We start from the raw sequence: 21,887 nt of genomic DNA on the forward strand, positions 1-21,887 counted from the left end.
CCGAGCGTGTTGTCGAGTTGAACTGGAGCCGCAACCATGACAACGCAGAACGTGGACATTTGTCTCCGCGACGACCCCACGAGGAACAGCGCGGGTGATGTCGACACTGGCGGGTATGAAAACAATAACGACCGTCGGTGTCCTCATCGCCGTGACGATGGTTCCGCTGATCCCAGAGTGGGACTGACAGGCCAAGTTTGGCAGCAGGCTGCCGTGAAACCTGAGCTGGCGACAGCTGGAGGAGGGAGGTGGCAGTGGGGAGACGCGAGACATATTCTCACCCTTCCTCTTTCTTTCCACGTCTGAGTGAGCGTTGTCTGCTGCTCGCTCTCTGATGGCGGCCGGATACTTCTGGACGTGTTTGGTCGCTTCTGTGTTGTGGACGGGGATCTCCCAGGGTGAGGACAGGCGGCTGGGGTGGAAACGGCAGATTTACAGGCTCTGGTGCTGCCCTTAGCTCCATGCTAGCAGTTCAAGTTAGGAGCGTGTTGTTGCTCCTCTGTGAAGCAGTCCTGCTCAGTCTGAGAAACTTCACTGAACTAAGTGAAGTTCAGATCTCAGCCTTTTCTGTTGACTTCAGAGGACTCTGGGAACACGTCCGTTTGGTAACAAGGTGTTGAGTCGTGGATGGCGCGTGCAGTAATGTAGAGATGTGTGATGACGATGTTGTTCAGACTTGTGTTGTAGTTGTGATTCGTATTTACCAACAGCCTCAGTAACAAATCTCTTTATCCCTCCCCTTCTCCCCTCCCCCCCCCCCTCTCACCCCATCTCTCCCTCTCCTTCTTTCTCTCTCCCTCTTTCTCTATCCCCCCCTCTCCCCCCATCCCTCCCATCTTTTTCTTTCTCTCCCGCTCCCTCTTTCCCCCCCCTCCTCCCCCTCTCTCCCTCCCCCCTCTCCCCCCCCAGTCAGGTGTAATGAGGAGTCCCTTCTCATGAAGCATATGTTCAGCAAATACAACAAGAACATCCGGCCAGCCCGGACACCCACAGACAAGGTGGATGTTCAGGTCAAACTGATCCTCACCAACCTGATCTCCCTGGTGAGAAGCTACACAGGCGCACACACACACACACGCACGTGCACACACACGTTGACACACTCAGTTACGTTGTGCATCCGTCGCTCATGTTGTTCATGAGAGATGCTCCCTTTGTGTGTTCCTCGACAGAACGAGAAGGAGGAGACTCTAACCACTAACGTGTGGATCGAGATAGTGAGTTCTCCCTGCTCTTCCCTCACACTTCATCTGCATGAAAACCACACAACTTGTTAGTACACGTGTGACGGGTATGTAACAACTGTAGCCACGCTCCGTCACGACAAGGCTCGTTCGCCACTCGCTGGGCTCGAACGCACGACCTCCGACTTGCCAAGCGTGACCACTACCAGCTACGCCAAAGAAAAGCTAGCTCTTCGTTGTGGCCTGTTACATACCTGAGGCGTGAGTTTCACAGGTTCACACCCGTTACACATGTAACGTCCCAAAAGAAAGGTTGTCTGCCGTACTCCAAGTGTTCCATCCCCCCCCCCCTTGCCAACAACAACCCCCTCCACCCACCCAGTTGTTATTCCTCTTCTCCCTCTCTCCCTCCCTCCCTCTCTCCCTCCCTCTCTCCCTCCCTCCCCCCCCTCTCTCCCTCCCTCCCTCCCTCCCTCTCTCCCTCCCTCCCTCCCTCCTTCCCTCCCTCCCTCCCTCCCTCCCTCCCTCCCTCCCTCCCTCCCTCCCTCCCTCCCTCCCTCCCTCCCTCCCTCCCTCCCTCCCTCTCTCCCCCCCAGCAATGGGAAGACTATCGTCTGTCCTGGAACACATCAGAGTTCTTCAACATCGATGTGATCCGCGTGCCATACAACATGGTGTGGCTCCCAGATATCGTCCTTGAGAACAAGTAAGTTATGATCGGCACACTTAACATCGCAGGGTCAGTTATGATCGGCAAACTTAACATTGCAGGGTCAGTTTGGTGACTTTGACCTCTTTGACCTCTCAGACTCTGGTCAGATACAATCTGTCCTCCTGGTTCCTCCCTCGCCGGATTTCTCCTCTTCTTGTTTCTTCCATTTTCTTTCTGACAGTTCCTCTGAGGGTTTAGATTGGTCGTAGTTGCTGATCTGTGGGCATCTGTGAAGCCATCTGTGACATTACTTGAGAAAAGGGCTGTATAAATAACATTTGATCGTTCTTTGTGGTGCACTTACAGAAATTCCTACCATTAATGTTTGATAATACTGTCATACATAGTGACAGTGAGGATTTAGGGGTAACAAAAGTGAGACCAATTCGTTTGTTGACCAATAGCACCACCTGCTGATCGTTTCACATAACACTGGAGAGAAAATTCAAAATGGCGGCAATATGTTTTTATGAGGCCTATTTATTTTTTCTAAACAAGACCAGCTCATCCAAACAACGTTACTCCAGCACTGTGTTTCCTTGGGTCCTGACGGTTTATAACTTCATACAGTGCCCAGTTCCTGAGATAATCAGGACACACATACACGAACACAGACAGAGTTTCCTGGAATTACAGTTAAATGGCAGTTAACATCACCTCAATGTGAAGTATCGCTAGCTTCCTGGTAGTTAATGTAACCTTATTATAAAGTGTTGCTGTGATGTACAGCTAACTAAAAGGGTTGCCTGATTATTATAATTTGTGTTCCTTTCTTCCTCTCGGTTTGGCAGCATCGATGGGAAGTTTGACGTAGCTTACTACGCTAACGTGCTGATCTATTCAGGGGGCAACATGTACTGGCTTCCCCCAGCCATATACCGCAGCACCTGCGCCATAGAGATCACCTACTTTCCCTTCGACTACCAGAACTGCACTCTGGTCTTCAGGTCAGTGTCACACAAACCCCAGAAGACCCGTCTTGATATCTGGAATAACGTTTGTGACAGATAATAATTGTAGGCCTACAAGGCTAGACATGTGTTATGTAGTCTACTAAAATAAAGCTTGTGGAAAGTTTCATGCTTCATTTTGCAACAGTTTTTGATACCTGCTCCTCGTGTATGCAATGCTAAGATAAAACAATAAAGGTCAGCATATTTAAGCAAGGCTTGAAGTTAAGACAAAGAGGAACATTCCTTGGCCTTCCGCTTCTGCATAACCACATTTGGGTGCAGTGGTTCTTGTACAGTACAGGAGTTATTCGTTTCAGCCTGTATAACAACTTGCTCAAATATTTCCATCAACATGTCAGTCTTGAAACAGTACTGAGGCAAAAAAACTATGATTTAAGGAAAACCTACCCTCAAATGTTTACACTAGATGTTCATATGAAGCTTCTTAGAAGAAATAGCTTCTGTGTTGTGACCCCAACAAACCTTAATGTATTTTTGGATAAAAACATCTGCTTCCTGTGTGTGTGTGTGCTGTGTTGTGTTGCCCCTTGTATCTCAGGTCTCAGACGTACAACGCTAATGAGCTCAACATTATATTGGCAATCGACGCAGAGTCTGAAAAACCTATCGAGTGGGTGGACATAGACCCCGAAGCGTTTACTGGTACTGTGCACCCACACAACCACACTCATAACCACATATATCATACATCATATATCATACATCATATATCATACACACAAGCAATGTAATGACCACAGAGGGGATGGTATAAAAGAACATTTGAGTGTTTGTAGTTTCAAATCCTTCTCTGTATGTCCCTTTTGATAGAAGTGTCCTCTAAAATAAAAAAGTACAGTATCTGGCACGCTGAACAACACGTGATCATGTCTGCAGTGAATATGCTACCCTGTTACATTTACATTTAGTCATTTAGTAGACGCTCTTATCCAGAGCGACTTACAGTAAGTACAGGGAGTCTCCCCGAGGCAAGTAGGGTGAAGTGCCTTGCCCAAGGACACAACATCATGTGCACCGACCGGGAATCGAACTGGCAACCTTGAGATTACTAGCCCGATGCTTTACCCGCTCAGCCACCTGACTCCAGCAGAACTCCTGTCCTGTTGCAGAGAACGGAGAGTGGGCCATCAAGCACCGACCGGGCAGGAAGCTGATAAACACTCGCTACTCCCCAGAAGACCTGGAGTACCAGGAGATTAGCTTCAACCTGATCATCCAGAGGAAGCCTCTCTTCTACATCATCAACGTCATCCTGCCCTGCTCGCTCATCTCCTCACTGGTCGTGCTTGCCTACTTCCTGCCCGCTCAGGGTCAGTGCTTCCTGTCAGATGTGACTGTTGTTAGGTGGATCTGACTGTTGTGAGGTGGATCTGACTGTTGTGAGGTGTATCTGACTGTTGTTAGGTGGATCTGAGTGTTGTTAGGTGGATCTGACTGTTGTGAGGTGGATCTGACTGTTGTGAGGTGGATCTGAGTGTTGTGAGGTGGATCTGACTGTTGTGAGGTTGATCTGAATGTTGTGTGGTCCACAGCTGGAGGGCAGAAGCTGACCGTGTCCATCTCAGTCCTGCTGGCCCAGACTGTCTTCCTCTTCCTTATCGCTCAGAAGGTTCCGGAAACCTCCCTCTCCGTTCCCCTGATTGGCAAGTGAGTCTGAGCGCGTCTATGAACGTGACTGATCAGAGAGAGCTCTGATGCCCAAAGTGATGTCTCATCTCTCCCTCTCCTCGCTCCTCTGCCCCCCTCTCTCTCCTCTGCTACCTCTCTCCCTCTTCGCTCCTCTCTCTCCCTCCTCTCTCTCCTCTGCCCTCCTCTCTCCCTCCTCTCCTTCCTCGCTCCTCTCTCCCCTCTCTCCCTCCTCTCTCCCCTCTCTCCCTCCTCTCCCTCTCTCGCTCCTCTCCCTCTCTCCCTCCTCTCTCCCTCCTCTCTCTCCAGGTATCTCATCTTCGTCATGTCAGTGACTACTCTCATCGCCACCAATCAGATTGTGGTGCTAAACATCTCCCTGCGCAGTCCAAGCACCCACACCATGTCCTACACAATCAAACATGTATGTACCGTCCATAAATCGACATGATCAAACATGTATGTAGGCCTCCTGTCTATCTATTTACATGATCAAACATGTATATCAAACATGCCTCCACTAAGGCATTGGAATTGTATGGAATAAAAAAAAACGAAGAAAAAACACAATTTCTAAATGTACAACATTTGATCCATTATACACCCCCGCCCCGCACCACCATGACCCATCCTGACCCTTGACCCCCAGGTGTTCCTGGAGCTGGTCCCTCGCTTCCTGCGGATGCCCCCCCTGCTGGACGAGAGCGAGGCGGAGGTGAACGGGGTGAGGGAGCGGCGGCGGAGCTCGTTCGGCCTGATGCAGAGAGCTGAGGAGTACGTCCTCAAGCAGCCTCGCAGCGAGATGATGTTCGACAAGCAGAGGGAGCGACATGGACTCACACGCTCCTTTGGTACGAGAGAGAGAGAGAGAGAGAGAGAGAGAGAGGGGGGGGGGGGGGGGGGGGAGACATGCAGCAAAGGGCCCAGCCCGGATTAAAACTGTAAAAGAATTGCGATTCTCGAGTTGTAAAAAGAGTTGTTCAGTTTGAAAGAATCCTTAACGCAAACTGCACAGCACAAGTAGACCGGTTCAGATGTGGTGTGACTGTGTGAGACCTTGAGACAGGTTAACTCTGTGTGTCTGTGTGTCTCTATCTCCCCCTAGTGGACACCATTGACGTGAGCTCCACAGCCACCCTGTACAAGAGCCTGGCCCAATCTGCCCCGGAGATCAAGGAGTGCGTGGACGCCTGTAACTTCATCGCTGAGAGCACTAAGCAGCAGAACGACATAGGATCTGTAAGTCCTGTTCACCGTCTGGCTGGAAGCAGTCCTAATGTTGTGACTGTCAGGCCGTCAAGTCAAGACAGTATCAATTAGGATCCATTCGGGCCAATCGATATTCTGAAACCTGATCTATAACATGCTTCTCCCTCCCTCCCTCTCCCTCCCTCCTTCCCTCTTTTACTCTCCTACAGGAAAGGGAGAGCTGGGTGTTGATCGGGAAGATGATTGACAAGGTGTGTTTCTGGGTGGCCATTCTCCTGTTCTCCATAGGAACGGTGGCCATCTTCCTGACTGGGCACTTCAACCAGGTCCCAGAGTTACCCTTCCCCGGAGAGAACAAGAGATACTCCCCCAGCTAAGACGCCACAACAGCCCCCAAACAGTTTACATTTTTTTTATTATCATTTAACAGATGCTTGTATCCAAAGTGACATTTAATTAGTGCATGTAAAAAGTACAGCGGAAGATCACGGATCAGAAGAGTCCAGTTCTAGCAGGAATTCAGTGGTCAAAGTCATGGAACAGTCTGTTTTTACCAGATACAGTGTATAGTAACCAGGTCAGCTACAGATACAGTGTATAGTAAGCAGGTCAGCTACAGATACAGTGTATAGTAAGCAGGTCAGCTACAGATACAGTGTATAGTAACTAGGTCAGCTACAGATACAGTGTATAGTAACTAGGTCAGCTACAGATACAGTGTATAGTAACTAGGTCAGCTACAGATACAGTGTATAGTAAGCAGGTCAGCTACAGATACAGTGTATAGTAACTAGGTCAGCTACAGATACAGTGTATAGTAACTAGGTCAGCTACAGATACAGTGTATAGTAACCAGGTCAGCTACAGATACAGTGTATAGTAACTAGGTCAGCTACAGATACAGTGTATAGTAACCAGGTCAGCTACAGATACAGTGTATAGTAACTAGGTCAGCTACAGATACAGTGTATAGTAACTAGGTCAGCTACAGATACAGTGTATAGTAACCAGGTCAGCTACAGATACAGTGTATAGTAACCAGGTCTCAGCATGATGCGCCGGTAATGTGTAAAGTAATACAGTGCAACAGTAACGTCTTTACTGTAGTATTACATAGTACAGTACAACAAAACAACGACTTGCACCATAATAAAAAATCTAGTGGGTGCGGCCCCTTATAATATAGTGGTACAACCGGATTGTCAGGGTGAAGCCATGAGGGTGAATCCATGAGGGTGAATCCATGAAGGTGGACAGAGATAGTGCAGAGCGAGAGGCCGGCAAGGCACGATTTCCAAGTAACAAAACTTTAACTGCTTCCAAAACCAGGAACAAGCAGGGAGTCACATGAACATGACAAGGAACCCACAATGACTGACATAGGGAGCGGACACGTACACAGGGTAATGATCACACATCACAACATCTGTGTGATTGGAGAGAGAGACAACAGCTGGGTGAAGGACAGACCGGAGGTGCAGGGAGCCAGGAGATAGAGACCAGACCAGGGCTGGAACACACCCAGGACAACAGACAGGACACCAGGGCAGGGGAAAAAAAGAGAACTTAGGCCAGGATATCAAAAACAACTTCCAGAGAATTGGACAAATCAGTGGGTACTGTGTACAGGAGGTGCTGGCTAGTGTTCTGGTCTCAGTATGGGATTCTGGATTTTCAAACAGTTTCTTGAAAGTACTTGTTCTGAAAATCGCAAAGAGGACGTTTAGGAATATTACTGTTTAATGACTTTAATTATCCAGAGTTGTAATGTTTGTGTTCTCTGTTGTCTTACTCATTCAAATGAATTAAAATCATTTTTTTTTCATGCGACTACGGCAGTCATTGATACTGATTGGGGCCCATTTTCAGAAAAAAACCACAGCGCAGTAAACCCACGAATAGGCCTACACACACTCCAACACACCATTTCAACTTCATTGAGAAAGTCTTCATACAATGGTGTAAAGTCCATAGCTCCAGTGCATCCATCCATGGTAATGCCTAAACCTACAGGGGTAGGCTTCATCCCGCTTCAGACACGGTCCAAAAATGCGGTTCAGGGCAGTATAACGCCTCTGAGTCACATCATAAAGGACATGCTCTAATGGAGAAGAGTGTAGGGGGACATTGGGTGATGTGGGATGCCTTAACTCCAGAGCGTTTTCTTTCCTGCTATGACAATGTCTAATCCACAGAACTTGTACCCTAGGTTTAGCATGGATGTTATGTGAATGAAATCACAAAACGCGATTGGTGGTGCCGCAGGATCAGGGCACTAGTCAATCAAGAAGATCCGATGAGAAAATGCATGTAAAAAATGTCCGAGAGTAGTAGTACCCGAATTCACCATAGCTCTGTGGTAAGAGCATTTGACTGCGTATCAAAAATTGCTTGTTTAAATCTCCCTGCCTGTCGCTTTGTATAAAAGTGTATGCAGTGCTGAATAATCGAATATGAAAAATATGTTATCGAAGCGGCTTTTCATAGCAATCTCTCGAGAGCTCAGCTCACTCTGACCCATTGCTGCTGTAAGACATCGGGGAAAGGGAGGTTCACAGCTGTGTCCCGAGCTCTCTAAGCACAGAAAGGCAGCTGCACTGTACGTTCGTTGCCTTTGGCTTCCGGGGAGCGACCACCAGTTCAGATTTGTCCATTTTTACCGTAGATCTAGGCCATTCTCATCGAGGGAGAAAAACATATTTTAGCCTCTGAAGGCGAATAGTGGAAGGATCAGGTACACATGGGCATGTTATGGTATATGAGCAAAGGACGATGATGTCACGGAAACTGATTGACATATACTGCATTTACAGAAATCCGATGAGGCTACTATAATGAGAAGTATTGAAAAGTGCTGAAGCAATTCTGTACTCATCATGATTTTCGAATGACCCGAATCTCAGGAACTGAAAACGATTTAACAGGAGGGACTAGAGTCGACTAGTTACGTCACTTTGAGTGTACAGCAACCCAAATAAAACACCCTATTTTCTCTTCAAAACTGGTAGGTCTGCATTCAGAGGAAGAATAAAAGCTATTGACTTAACTCGTAGGTTATTGCTGTAATCTTTTGGAGCTTCCCGGATCTATCTCTCTGATGTCTCGTGATTTTACTGCGCGGTAAAAGTTAGGAAGTGGACAACGTCAAAAAGTAAGTAACGAATCTCATCCCTGCACTCTGCATTCCAGATAATGGCAGCGGGAGTGGACGTTGTTAGCATAGTTATGGTTCTCGGACGGCGGAAAAAAGTTGCCATTTCAACTACCAACATATTTGGGTGCAATTTCGAGGGAAGATTTTTGTAATGCTATGTAGAGTACTACAAACTCCATCACATTGTTTGGAGTATCCTAATACGTGCATACAGTATGCACTATGTCTTATCACTTGAGTTAGTCGACGACCATAATCAACGAGTAAAACCATTTCGCTGTTATAGCCAAAGAAACTGCGAATCAATGCATCTTTATGTTAACTTCAGTTTTTAAAAACGTTAAACTTGACAAACATGACAGGCATCAGTCAATTAATTTTCCAACTTGTTTCTACTGTTCAACTTCTTGTAATTTTTTTAACCCTTTAACAGTCTTAAACCTTGTTGAAACCGAGTAGCATACTTTTAGTCTCCACCGTCACTATCAGCTCAAATCTAAATGTAAATATTGATGCTTTAGGCACTTATTTTGTCAACATGATAGCCCAAACATCCCGAGGTGGGGTGCGTGGTAGAGTTATCATTTCTCCGGCCGTGTGATTCATTCCCTCTGCGGTCGGCGTGTACTGGTCATCACAGTCTAGATCTACTGCTGTATAATCTTCTCTTAGACGTCAGGGCCTAACTTCCGTGACCTCGACCCGCTACTCTGTGGCCCATGACCTCCCCCCCCCCCCCCCCCCCCCCCCCACACACACACACACAGTTTTGGAGCTTCTCTGTCAGTATATAGTAGTATTGCATTGACCCCACCACACATGGATTCGTAGAGTTGAGACTCCTGGCAAAACCTTCTAACATCCTACGCAAAGAGGACTCATCCCGGTAGTCATCCCTCTGCTCTACCTGAGGCTGTGTGAACCATGGATACCAGAGTTTCCTGGAAACAGTGGTTCCAGTTCACTCTGCTGTTATGACTACATCCGCCACCTGACTTCCTGTTCAGCAATGGAGGGGGCCTCCCTGCCGTCTTCCAGCTGCAATGAGTCGTAAACCAATAAACAATCTGTGGAGGAAACAGGGACAGTATGTCAACATGACTTTCTCAAAACGAGAGTAGAATTGGGAAGTTAATGAGGTCTGGCTCAATCAGACAGATCCGGTTTTCTTTCCCTCTTTCTCCTCTCTTCCTCCCTCCATCCCTCTTTCTTACATTTCTGTTTCTCTCTTCTTTAGTCTGAACAGTCACACTCTCTCTCTTCCTCTCCCTCCCTCTGCATCCTCTCTCTCCCCCCACTCCCCCCCTCTCTCCCTCTCCCCCACCCTTCTCTCTTTCTCTCTCCTTGTGTTCACTCCGGGTAGTGTTCCACCTGGAACCTGGTTGCCCCGGCAACACGGCATCCAGCCAATCAGAGCCCATCTGCTCCCACACACACGCAAGTGTGCACACCTCTGACACCTCTGTGCGTTACTGTTTCTACTCTTCTCAAGTGTCACTTTGCTGATGCTAACACCAGGTAAATACTAGCGCTAGCTGCATTCATGTTGGAATCTCCCAGTGCTGTTTTCCTGTGTGAGTCTGTCTGCCTGTTTCACCTTCTCGGTTGTGTGCTCGGCCTCAGGGGACCTGCTGACATGCTGCTGGTGTGATGCGATCCTCCTGTTTGCTCTTGCGCTGAAGCACTCGAGAGAAGCACATTATATTTAGACTCAAGCCAAACCCAATCTCACCTCGATCCCCTCTGGACAAAAAAAATTCAGCCAGATCAGTCCACACTGTTACAAGCATGTCTGGTTTTGGAACAGGCCTCTGAATGACTGCTTCATCGAACTGTCTTGTGTCCTGTGTTTTGTAAACAAATTCATTTCTCCAGCTTGTGCTGAAAGGCGTGGTACTGCAGCAGCATGTCCATACCAGCAGGGGGCGAGGTGGAGGCCCTGAGCGCCGTGGCTCATGTGCTGAAGAAGAGGCGTTTCAGCCGGGACGGCGACTACCTGAGCCCAGAGGAGGTGGACGGACTCCTGGTGGACAGTGGTGAGGAGTCGCCGGGCTCACAGCACTTCCTGTTTCACAGCACTTCCTGTCTTACAGCACTTCCTGTCTCAGAGCACTTCCTGTTTCACAGCATTTCCTGTTTCACAGCACTTCCTGTCTCACAGCACTTCCTGTCTCACAGCACTTCCGGTCTCTGCACACACACGGGCAGTGGTGTCAATAATAATAATGATATAATAATATCAAGAATGTTTTCATTTAGAAGACTGTTTTTAACCTTTGACCTCTTGATCTAAAGTGAAATGCTCTATCACTGAGCTACACCTGTGCAGAGGGAGGTTCTGTGTGCAGGTCACCATAGTGACAACACACGGGCGACCGTGTGCGGTCACCGTGGCGATTGCGCTCCTGGTCACCGTGTTGAGCGTGTTTCCTGCAGATGGGCGGGCCTTCATGGTGGTTCACCACCTGCAGGGCCTCCGGGAGATGGGGATACCAGTGCTGCTGCCCGGCACCCCGCTCACCTGTAAGGTGGAGAGCACGGAGAGATACACCACACGCTCCAAGGTGTGGCTCTGGGAGGGGGGGGGGGGGGTGTGGCAGGGTGTGTGTGATACAGTGTGTGTGTGTGGTGCAGGTGCGTGTGTGTGGGATACAGTGTGTGTGATACAGTGTGTGTGTGTTGCAGGTGTGTGTGATACAGTGTGTGTGTTGTGCAGGTGTGTGTGTGTGTGTGTGATACAGTGTGTGGGGGGGTGTGGCAGGGTGTGTTTGATACAGTGTGTGTGTGTGTGGTGCAGGTGCGTGTGTGTGGGATACAGTGTGTGTGATACAGTGTGTGTGTGTTGCAGGTGTGTGTGATACAGTGTGTGTGTTGTGCAGGTGTGTGTGTGTGTGATACAGTGTGTGGGGGGGTGTGGCAGGGTGTGTTTGATACAGTGTGTGTGTGTGGTGCAGGTGCGTGTGTGTGGGATACAGTGTGTGTGATACAGTGTGTGTGTGTTGCAGGTGTGTGTGATACAGTGTGTGTGTGTGTTGCAGGTGTGTGTGATACAATGTGTGTGTGTTGTGCAGGTGTGTGTGATACAGTGTGTGGGGGTGTGTGGCAGGGTGTGTGTGATACAGTGTGTGTGTGTGTTGCAGGTGCGTGTGTGTACTCTCTACACCGTACGGCTCACCCACGGCAGGTTCAACTGGACGGTGAAGAGGAAATACAAGCATTTCCAGGAGCTGCACAGAGACATCTACAAACACAAGATGATGCTTCACTTCCTGCCGCTGGGCAGGTCAGTCAACCCTCAATCCAGACACGCAAACAACCCTGGAGCAGCAGGCACACATTTGCTTACTATTCAAAGCAGAGAGATGATTTGTTTTGGTTGTGGTCGCACATGCTTAGAGTCTTGATCTGGTACGATGTGTGCAGGTTTGACTCTTACTCTGAAAGGCCTTGTGTAGGTGTGACTGTTATTCTGAAAGGCTGTGTGCAGATGTGACTCTTATTCTGAAATGCTGTGTGCAGGTTTGCGATCCAGAGACAGCAGCTGAGGAATATGACTGAAGAGATGCCCTCTCTGCACGGGACAGACAGGATAAGACGCAGCTCTAGCAAACCGGTACCAGGCTGCATGTTCACACACACACACACACGTCAGACTGTTTTCCTCATCAGATGAGCATGCAGTGTGATGCCGTGTCAGTGTGTGACTGTGCCTCTCTTTTTCAGAAATACCTGGAGGACTACCTGAACGGACTGCTGGAGAACAGTTTCTGTAGAAACTTTCACGGCATGGTGAAATAAAGTTCTATGTTTTCTGTCTATGTCTAGTTCCACACACACACACTAACAACCACACAGTAACAAACATACACAGTAACACACACTCACACACACACACACTCACCTTCTCTTGATATCTCTTGCTCTGATTCCAGCTGGAGTTTCTTGATGTCAGTCCTCTGTCCTTTGTCAGTGATCTTGGACCTAAAGGGCTGTAAGTGACACTGTGCTCTCAGTGAGTGAGTCGTATCATCACAGTAACAACTTTATAATAACTATATAGCAGTGTAATAGCAGAGTCATTAAGTGTAATAACACTTAACTGTGTAATAACAGTGTAATAACAGCAGTTCCGTCTCCCAGCGAGGGCTGGATCTTCAAGAGGTCAGGAGGTCACCGTATCCAGGGTCTGAACTGCATCGGTCACCACCAGTTCTGCTTCCGCTGGTCGCGGCGCTGGCTGGTGGTGAAGGACTCCTTCCTGCTCTACCTTAACCGGGAGAACGGTGTGGTCTGCTTCGCCCTGCTGTTTGACCCCGAGTTCAAAGTTCAAGTGGGCCGTGCATACACAGACACCAAGTATGGCGTCTGCATCCAGAACTTCACCAGGTAGGACCAGCCTGGGGTCCCTCTCCCCAGTCTGACCCCAGGCCTGGAGTCCCTCTCCCCAGTCTGACTCGCGCTCGGCGCCTTGTGTTCTTCTGCGTTCTCACTGATGTGGGGGTTTTGCTGAGTGCGTGGGACTTTCAGGCTGGTGTACGAGCGCGTTTGGCTTTTGTGAATATTGAAAAGATGCAAGCATTGGTTGCGGCTGTAATACGGACTGTGATAAGTTCAACTCATCTCCTGGCGTGTGTGTGTGTGTTTCAGGACGCTGGTCATTAAGTGCAGCAGCTACCGGCAGGCGTTGTGGTGGAGTCATGAGATCCATCGTCTGGCTGAGGCGTGTGACTTCCTCAATGTGCAGCGCTTCGACGGCTTCGCTCCGCCACGTGACCACACCCTCACCAAATGGTACAGCAGATACATATGCCTGTCAAATATCCACATCAGATATCTCTGTTTATCAATTATATCTTTGTATCAGATATGTATTTACTGTGAGTGTGTGTGTGTGTGTGTGTGCAGGTATGTGAATGGGAGGGACTACTTTGCAGATCTGGCTGATGCTCTTGAGCAGGCTAAGGAGGAGATATTCATCACAGACTGGTGGTGAGACCCCTTACCATAACCCCTGACCCTAAAACTGTTATACAGCACAATGTTGTTGACAGTGATAAAAGAACTGTGATGATGATGATAGTTATGATGGTGATGCTAGTGAGTGTTGTTATAAAACAGTATGGTGATGACAGTTCTGATGGTGATGCTAGTGAGTGTTGTTATAGAACAGTATGGTGGGGATAGTTCTGATGGTGAATGTTGTATCTCTGTCATCAGGCTCAGTCCTGAAGTCTTCCTGAAACGCCCGGCCACTAACACGTACTGGCGTCTCGACGAGGTCCTCAAACGCAAAGCAGTATGAAAACCTTCCTACCTAATCTCAATCTGAAGCCTTCCTACCTAGTCTCAATCTGAAGCCTTCCTACCTAGTCTCAATCTGAAGCCTTCCTACCTAATCTCAATCTGAAGCCTTCCTACCTAATCTCAATCTGAAGCCTTCCTACCTAGTCTCAATCTGAAGCCTTCTTACCTAGTCTCAATCTGAAGCCTTCCTACCTAATCTCAATCTGAAGCCTTCCTACCTAATCTCAATTTGAAGCCTTCCTACCTAATCTCAATCTGCAGCCTTCCTACCTAGTCTCAATCTAAAGCCTTCTTACCTAGTCTCAATCTGAAGCCTTCCTACCTAATCTCAATCTGAAGCCTTCCTACCTAATCTCAATTTGAAGCCTTCCTACCTAATCTCAATCTGCAGCCTTCCTACCTAGTCTCAATCTAAAGCCTTCTTACCTAGTCTCAATCTGAAGCCTTCCTACCTAATCTCAATCTGAAGCCTTCCTGCCTAATCTCAATCTGAAGCCTTCCTACCTAATCTCAATCTGAAGCCTTCCTACCTAATCTCAATCTGAAGCCTTCCTACCTAATCTCAATCTGAAGCCCTTTCATCATCCTCTATATCTCTTCTGCCTCTCCTCCTCCTGTCAACAGTCATCTAGATGTACATTACTTCCCTGAATGGCATTAGTTAGTTATCTCCATGTTCAGACAGCAGAACACAGGCTAGTTGTGATGACTCCCTCCCTCTCTCCAGGAGCAGGGGGTGAAGGTGTGTGTGCTGCTCTACAAGGAGGTGGAGATGGCCCTGGGCATCAACAGCGACCACAGCAAGAGGACCCTGATGAACATGCACCCCAACATTAAGGTCCTGTCCCCCCAGTAAACTGCCTGCTGTTGGAGATGTCATGTTGTTCTCTGCGGGATGCTGTAGATGAAGAGAGGGGAAACCATGACATTTTAATGCTGACATCTGTTCTCTGGTACCTCCCTCCCCTGGTCTCTCTCCTGGTCTCTCCCCTGCTCTCTCTCCTGGTCTCTCCCCTGGTCTCTCTCCTGCTCTCTCTCCTGGTCTCTCTCCTGGTCTCTCTCCTGGTCTCCCCTGCTTTCTCTCCTGGTCTCTCCCTTGCTCTCTCTCCTGGTATCTCCCCTGGTCTCTCTCCTGGTCTCTCCCATGCTCTCTCTCCTGGTCTCTCCCCTGGTCTCTCTCCTGGTATCTCTTTTGGTATCTCTCCTTGTCTCTCTCCTGGTTTCTCTCCTGGTCTCTCCCCTGGTCTCTCTCCTGGTCTCTCCCCTGGTCTCTCTCCTGGTGTCTCCCCTGGTCTCTCCCCAGGTGATGCGTCATCCAGACCACGTCTCGTCCGTGGTTTTCCTGTGGGCGCACCATGAGAAGATGGTGGCCATCGACCAATCGGTGGCCTTTGTGGGAGGCATTGACCTGGCGTTTGGCAGATGGGACGACAACCAGTACCGCCTGTTGGATCTGGTCTCCACGAAGATGGCCGTCTGTGGGCTGGAGACGGAGAGGAGGGTGGGGTCAGAGGTGAGACGTCTCTGTTTAGCTCCCAGCTGATCGAACCCTGTCTGTCTGATCAGGGGACTAACACAGGAGGAAGGAAAAGTCACGTGTCTCTCAGTGCAAGTTCTGGTTGGAGGGTTCTCCGTGTCGGAAGCGAGGGGGGGGGGGGAGGTGGACGGGGAGAAGCTTGAGAGAAAGTCTGTGAGAGCAGAAGACGGAACAAGAGTATATTGCTGTCTACTCAGGCACTGGATGAAGTGGATCAGGGAGCCCATGGAGACCAGGGAGACCAGGGAGACCAGCACCAGGAGCCGCCCAGGGCTGCGAGCTCCCAGGACCCAGTGGAACCAGCACAGGTGGATCCTGAGGACCTGACTGACAACACTCTGCTGTGGCTGGGGAAGGACTACAGCAACTTCATCGCGAGAGACTGGGTCCAGCTGGACAAACCCTTCGAAGGTACATCTACTAACCTGTACAGTCTCTCTCACACACACACACACACACACATGTATTGAGGGATCTCTGTGTCGATGTTCCCCAGACAACATCGATCGGACCCAGGTCCCCCGCATGCCGTGGCGAGATCTGTCTTCTGTCGTTCACGGCAAGGCTGCCCGCGACGTCGCCCGCCATTTCATCCAGCGCTGGAACTTCACCAAGGTGAGGGGTTAAAGGTCGCTCTGGGCTGGAGGTCATCAGGAGTAGGAGGCTGTGTGTGGGGTGGTAGTGTGTGTGTGTGTGGGATGGTAGTGTGTGTGTGCGTGGGGGGCTGTGGTGTGTGTGGACACTCGTGTGTCTCACCATCATCCATCTTCTCCTTCCTCTGTTTGGCCGCATGCAGATCTTTAAGAACAAATACAAGGACAGGTTCTACCCCTGTCTGCTACCCAAGTCTCACAGCACTGCCAACACACTGCCCTTCACTGTCCCCGGAGCTGGGAGGGCCAAAGTGCAGGTACACACACACACACACACACCACACACACCACACACACACCACACACCAACACCACTCATACACATTCACCATCAATACCCCCCCTCTCTCTCTCTCTCTCTCTCTCTCTCTCTCTCTCTCTCTCTCTCTGTCTCTCTCTGTCTCTCTCTCTCTCTGTTCCTCTGGTAGGTTTTGCGTTCCGTGGATCGCTGGTCAGCAGGAACGTGTGAAAGCTCCATCCTGAAGGCCTACGTCCACACCATCCAGACCAGCCAGCACTACATCTATATAGAGGTACACTGCTGTCAGTTGGTGTGTGACTGGGATTGAAGCTGTGCTCTCTGTCAGGCTTCTCCCTGGTTTCTGTAGTCTCTGTGTTTCTGTTGACTGAACCGTGTCGTTGACGCACTTGGCAGCAAGTGTGTTTACCTGGGCAGGTGCTACGTGGTAGATGTCATGGTTGAGACGAGTCATCTCAATCTCCTTCTTTCTCTTTTTCTTTTCTTTCTCTCCTATTCTCCATTCAGAACCAGTTCTTCATCAGCTGTGCTGACGGGAAAAATGTCCACAATGGCATCGGAGACGCCATCGTTGAGAGAATCCTGCGTGCTCATAGGTCAGTCTGCTGTCAGGTGATCCAGTGTAGCGGCTTCCCGTTAGCTCTCCGGATAAGTGCGCATTATGTAGTCAGGGGCCTTACCGCGGGGGTCTTACAGCAGGGTTCTGGGTTCGGATCCGGCCTGGGTCTTTTGCTGTATGTCTTCTCTCTCCCTCCCTGCGTTTCTTGTCACTTACAACCGTCCAGTGAAATATGAAAAATGGCAGAAAAGATCTCTTTAAAGGTGATTCAGCCCTGGTCGCTGCTGCCGGGCCAGGTCAACTATGCTGTGAGCAGGGAGTTTGGTCCTCTGGAGATCTTCTGTCTTCAGCTAGCCTTGCTGATTCTCACACACACACACACACATGCTGACGCTGTGTTGTCTGTGTGTGTGTGGTCAGAGAGCAGAAGACGTACAGAGTGTTTGTGGTGGTGCCGCTGTTGCCAGGCTTCGAGGGAGACATCAAGGAAGGAGGAGGCAACGCTATCCAGGCCATCTTGCACTTCACCTACAGGTCAGCTACCACACTCACACACACACCTGCCCCCCCCCCCCCCCCCCCCCCCCCCACACACACACACACACTGATAGTGTTGTGCTTCTCCAGGACGATGTGTCGAGGAGAGTTCTCCATCCTGTCCAGGCTTAAAGAAGGTTAGCTTCCTCTCCACCCTCCAAACCAGCCGTCACCATGGAGACCATCTCTGATCACCCTTCTCCTCCCTGTCCTCCCTGGTTGTGTGTATGGTGTGTGCGTGTGTATGGTGTGTGTGTGTGCATGTGTATGGTGTGTGTGTGTCTCCCCTGCAGTGCAGGAGCGATGGAGCGACTACATCAGCCTGTGTGGTCTGAGGACCCATTCTGAGCTGTCCGAGTCCCTGGTCACTGAGCTGATCTACGTCCACAGCAAGATCCTCATCGCCGACGACCGCCGCTACATCATCGGTGAGTCAGAGAGACAGGCCCTCGCTGTGACTCACCGCCTGGCTCGGCCTCACACAGATAACCACCCTTTCTGCATGAACACTAAGATGTGAATGATACGCATGTCTTAGTAACGTAAACAGAGACGGGCTCTGAATGCTCCCTGGGTCAGGAGGGGGACACCCGGCAGGCCCTAAGGTTTGATCCAAGCTTCCTGTCCTTGCCTCAGTGGCTCCGCCCTGTGTGTGAAGGTCTGGTGTGTGTTCTCCCCCCCCCCAGGCTCAGCCAACATCAACGACCGCAGCATGCTGGGCAGCCGGGACAGCGAGCTGGCGGTGCTGGTGGAGGACGAGGAGAGGGTGCCCTCCACCATGGATGGGGAGGAGTATCAGGCTGGACCCCTGGCTCTGGCCCTGCGCAAGGACTGCTTCAGGTCTGGACCATACCCCTGCTCACCCCACTGAGCTGCAGGAACATCTTAACTAAAGGGCGGGGGCTGGGGATGAGGCTGGGGTGAAGGCTGGGGTGAAGGCTGGGGATGAGGCTGGGGATGAGGCTGGGGATGAGGCTGGGGTGAAGGCTGGGGTGAAGGCTGGGGCGGAAGCTGGGGATGAGGCTGGGGTGAAGGCTGGGGTGAAGGCTGGGGCGGAAGCTGGGGATGAGGCTGGGGTGAAGGCTGGGGATGAGGCTGGGGCGGAAGCTGGGGCTGGAGTTGAACTAGGCCTGAAGCTGGAGGGTGTTTCGTGTTAGCAGTGTGGTCCTGAGAGGGTTACCACCTCTGCAGAGGTGATTCACTCGTCACATGATGAACTCCCACATCTTCCCCAGCTGTTCCTGAGAGGGTCTGGGCCTGGAGCCACAGCCCTAGCAGGCTTCCTCACTGATCACTGTTGTTGTTGTTACAGTACCATAACAGCTTTATCAGGACGGATTATGTTTTACTTTCCGTTTATTCATGCGCTGCAACTCGGAGAGACTGAAACCAAATGTGCACGGATTTAGAGTATACTCTGCTCACTGAGTGTACTCTGCTCACAGTGTGTAGATTCTACCCTACACACACACACACCCTGTATGTGCCAGCAGAACAGCTCATACTGTGCCAGAAGCCATCCAGAATATTCCCCAGTTTCCAAGGGAACCATCTCAGATGACAGGCCTGCGCATGCGTTCTCCTCCAGCTCTTTATGAAGAAATTCCGTCGCAGGAAATATGGATTTCCGCTCTGAGTTCATGTTGACACCCAATGTCGATCTTGCACTCACTAACTTGACAGTTTATTATCCAACATATTTGCCGTGGCGTGACGTGACGTGTGTGTATATATGTGTGTGTGGCGGGGTGTGTGTGTGGCAAGGTGTGTGTCAGGGTGTGTGACAGTCTCCTGTCTCCTCCAGGGTTTTGACTGGGGCTGATTCGGACCCCAGCATCAACATCGACGACCCGGTCAGCGACCATTTCTTCTACCTGGTCTGGAACGAGACGGCCAAGTTGAATGCCTCCATTTATGACAAGGTAGAGATAACTGGTCAGACACATCGTCAACATCAAGACTCAACTCTCTGCATGGTCACCCAGCCCCCTCTTCCAACATGTCACTTTCTCACAACGCGATTGTCTGAAACGTTATCCACAGCGGCTAACGGTACAGAGGGGGAATCGAACCTTGACTTCTTGCTCTGTAGTCAGAAACTAAAGAGTACCACTGAGCTGTACCCACCCCTGCCTACCTAACCATCAGGTCCTATCTCCACTTTCCATCTCTCCCTCCCTCGTCCTGTCTGGCCGTGGCCCTATCGCAGGTCTTCAACTGCCTCCCCTGTAACTCAGTCCACAACATGCGAGAGCTGAAGGAGTGGTCCTGTCAGGAGCGGCTGTGTGACACGGACCCCTCGCTGGCCAATCAGGAGATGGAGAAGATCCGGGGTCTCCTGGTCCACTTCCCCCTCAACTTCCTGTCTGAGGAGAACCTGCTTCCTCCTCTGGGCAGCAAGGAGGGGATGGCTCCTGTGGGGCTGTGGACGTAGCGCCCCCCGCGGGCCTGGAAGACGTAGGATGTACATGCATGCGTTGGATGTGTGCTCGTAGGGACTTTTAGCTAACCACTCGTAACACATGATGATCTGTGTTTGTGACAGGCTTGTTTTCCTTAAAGCTCTGATCTATGGAACAACTGAGCTAACAACAGTATCAAATGGTTAGGGAAGAACAGAACGTACTTTTATTGATGCAAGGTTGTGTGTGTGTGTGTGTGTGTGTGTGGGGGTGGTTAGATGGGTGGATAGTCCTACCTCCCCCTCCTCCCCACTCACTCTTTCTCTCACTCTGTCTCTCTCTATCTTTCTCTCTCTAGCTTTACCTCTCAATGCAGTGCCAGCAAATCTGTCTGAACATTTGTGGTTGTTATGGTGATGGGTATGAAGGGCGGACTAGAGAGTAGGAGAGAGGAGAAGAGAAAGGGATCGGTCAGATAACCAGAGGGACGGAAAAAGATGACGATCTGCTAAATCAGGAGTGTTCGTCAGATGGTGTGAGCAAATATGGAAAATGACTGTTGACTGGCAAACTCATTTATACAGTGCCAAAATATGACAGTCGTGGAAGGAGGAAAGGAGGGAATGAGGAAAGGAGGGAAGGAAGGAATAAGCAAGGCAGGGGAGGAGGGATAAAAAGATATTCAGGGGGGGGCTCACTTAATTTAATTGTTGTTTTCCTGTCACCATGACTACCAAGTGAATTATTGTTATGTAACAGATCTGTAACTGGTCCAGCACATTCCACCAAGAGGAGGGGAGGGGGGGGGGACAGACAGAGGTGGGGAGGAAGTGAGGGGGGTAAGGGGGGGGGGGGCTGTTCAAAGCAACATTTCTCATATAGAACCAGAGGAGTATGCTTCCAACACCATTCCACTTGAGGCCTGAGCACTCGCCTGACGAGATGAGGTTTGTAGCTCATGGCCAGTCACAGGGTGCCTGTAGACACACGTAGAAGAGAAAATAACAACTGACACCTTACAAATAGGGGATTCAAGAGAAGCTCTCTGATGTACAATAGCTACACATTTATTAGCTAATTAGCTTTGACAGTTAACAGCCTTGTACCCTTTGGAGGTACATCTATCAAACACACTTTCAGACATCTATCAAAACACTATGTGACTAAATTACTGTGTCATTAATCAGTCTAACAACTAGGTTATTATAACTTAACTAAACAATATGGCGTATAATTCATGTTGTGTTTAAAAAGGCTGGAAGAAGGTTTTGAATGTATTGTACGTAATATTTGTCAAATGCATACCCAGGAGAGACCTCCCAGAGCCTACCTCTCACCTTTAATTGCCTTTAATGTCAAATCTAAGAAATATGCATAACAAATGTATTTGTATATCCGTTTTTACAAGCAATGTCACAGAGGGCTTCACATACATACACCCATTACTGTCCCTCAGCCCACCTAAATCATCAAGTTTAACACTAAAATATATGTAGAAAACAATCTGAAAAAAGGCTCATATTTTCATATGATATATATTTACATACATCCTATTAAACATTTTTTTATACATCAAATATATTTGTATACATTTCTAAAAATGTCCTCAACCACAATTTTTGTGTGTGTGTGTGAAATTAATAAAAAAAAATATGCAGGTGTTAACGCACTAACAGTTTATTTTATTTTTTAACTGAAACTGATTAAAAACGCATAACAAAAACATGACTTGTATTACTGCTGGCCACGTACCTCAGAGCTAACCTCAACTGTCGAG

At 49.4% G+C, this 21,887-nt stretch overlaps 2 protein-coding genes across 3 annotated transcripts; both read left to right on the forward strand.

Annotated features, from left to right (window-relative positions):
* The first annotated feature begins 260 nt into the window (after nt 1-260).
* On the forward strand, nt 261-7,535 carry chrne (cholinergic receptor, nicotinic, epsilon). The gene is made up of 12 exons (XM_047020571.1): nt 261-398; nt 910-1,043; nt 1,173-1,217; nt 1,781-1,890; nt 2,688-2,843; nt 3,409-3,512; nt 3,980-4,180; nt 4,403-4,517; nt 4,806-4,920; nt 5,146-5,347; nt 5,602-5,735; nt 5,915-7,535. Exons 1-12 carry the CDS (start codon nt 335-337, stop codon nt 6,080-6,082), a joined length of 1,548 nt encoding a protein of 515 aa, XP_046876527.1. The 5' UTR covers nt 261-334; the 3' UTR covers nt 6,083-7,535.
* A 707-nt stretch (nt 7,536-8,242) lies between these two features.
* pld2 (phospholipase D2) lies at nt 8,243-21,687 on the forward strand. 2 transcript variants are annotated; one of them, XM_047020570.1, is made up of 25 exons: nt 8,243-8,856; nt 10,223-10,377; nt 10,735-10,895; nt 11,296-11,423; nt 12,000-12,142; nt 12,379-12,472; nt 12,583-12,648; nt 12,792-12,850; nt 13,000-13,245; nt 13,507-13,650; nt 13,765-13,848; nt 14,077-14,155; nt 14,891-15,001; nt 15,467-15,676; nt 15,898-16,111; nt 16,197-16,315; nt 16,497-16,610; nt 16,782-16,886; nt 17,120-17,208; nt 17,592-17,705; nt 17,799-17,845; nt 18,002-18,136; nt 18,395-18,548; nt 19,513-19,630; nt 19,918-21,687. In XM_047020570.1, the coding sequence occupies exons 3-25, from the start codon at nt 10,766-10,768 to the stop codon at nt 20,140-20,142; spliced, it is 2,928 nt and encodes a 975-aa protein (XP_046876526.1). In that variant the 5' UTR covers nt 8,243-8,856; nt 10,223-10,377; nt 10,735-10,765; the 3' UTR covers nt 20,143-21,687. The 2 variants fall into 2 exon arrangements, with proteins under 2 accessions (XP_046876526.1, XP_046876525.1); XM_047020569.1 differs by lacking the exon at nt 10,223-10,377.
* Nucleotides 21,688-21,887: the final 200 nt, after the last annotated feature.

The sequence above is a fragment of the Hypomesus transpacificus genome, chromosome 5, assembly GCF_021917145.1.
Source record: "Hypomesus transpacificus isolate Combined female chromosome 5, fHypTra1, whole genome shotgun sequence".
Classification (NCBI taxonomy): domain Eukaryota; kingdom Metazoa; phylum Chordata; class Actinopteri; order Osmeriformes; family Osmeridae; genus Hypomesus; species Hypomesus transpacificus.

Excerpts from the sequence above, each read along its gene's own strand:
- chrne (XM_047020571.1), top strand. The coding sequence starts at position 335 with ATGGCGGCCGGATACTTCTGGACGTGTTTGGTCGCTTCTGTGTTGTGG. Across the intron at positions 1,218-1,780 it reads CTAACGTGTGGATCGAGATA|CAATGGGAAGACTATCGTCT; the intron begins GTGAGTTCTCCC and ends TCTCCCCCCCAG. Across the intron at positions 4,921-5,145 it reads TGTCCTACACAATCAAACAT|GTGTTCCTGGAGCTGGTCCC; the intron begins GTATGTACCGTC and ends CTTGACCCCCAG.
- pld2 (XM_047020570.1), top strand. The coding sequence starts at position 10,766 with ATGTCCATACCAGCAGGGGGCGAGGTGGAGGCCCTGAGCGCCGTGGCT. Across the intron at positions 17,209-17,591 it reads AGAATCCTGCGTGCTCATAG|AGAGCAGAAGACGTACAGAG; the intron begins GTCAGTCTGCTG and ends GTGTGTGGTCAG. Across the intron at positions 19,631-19,917 it reads ATGCCTCCATTTATGACAAG|GTCTTCAACTGCCTCCCCTG; the intron begins GTAGAGATAACT and ends GCCCTATCGCAG.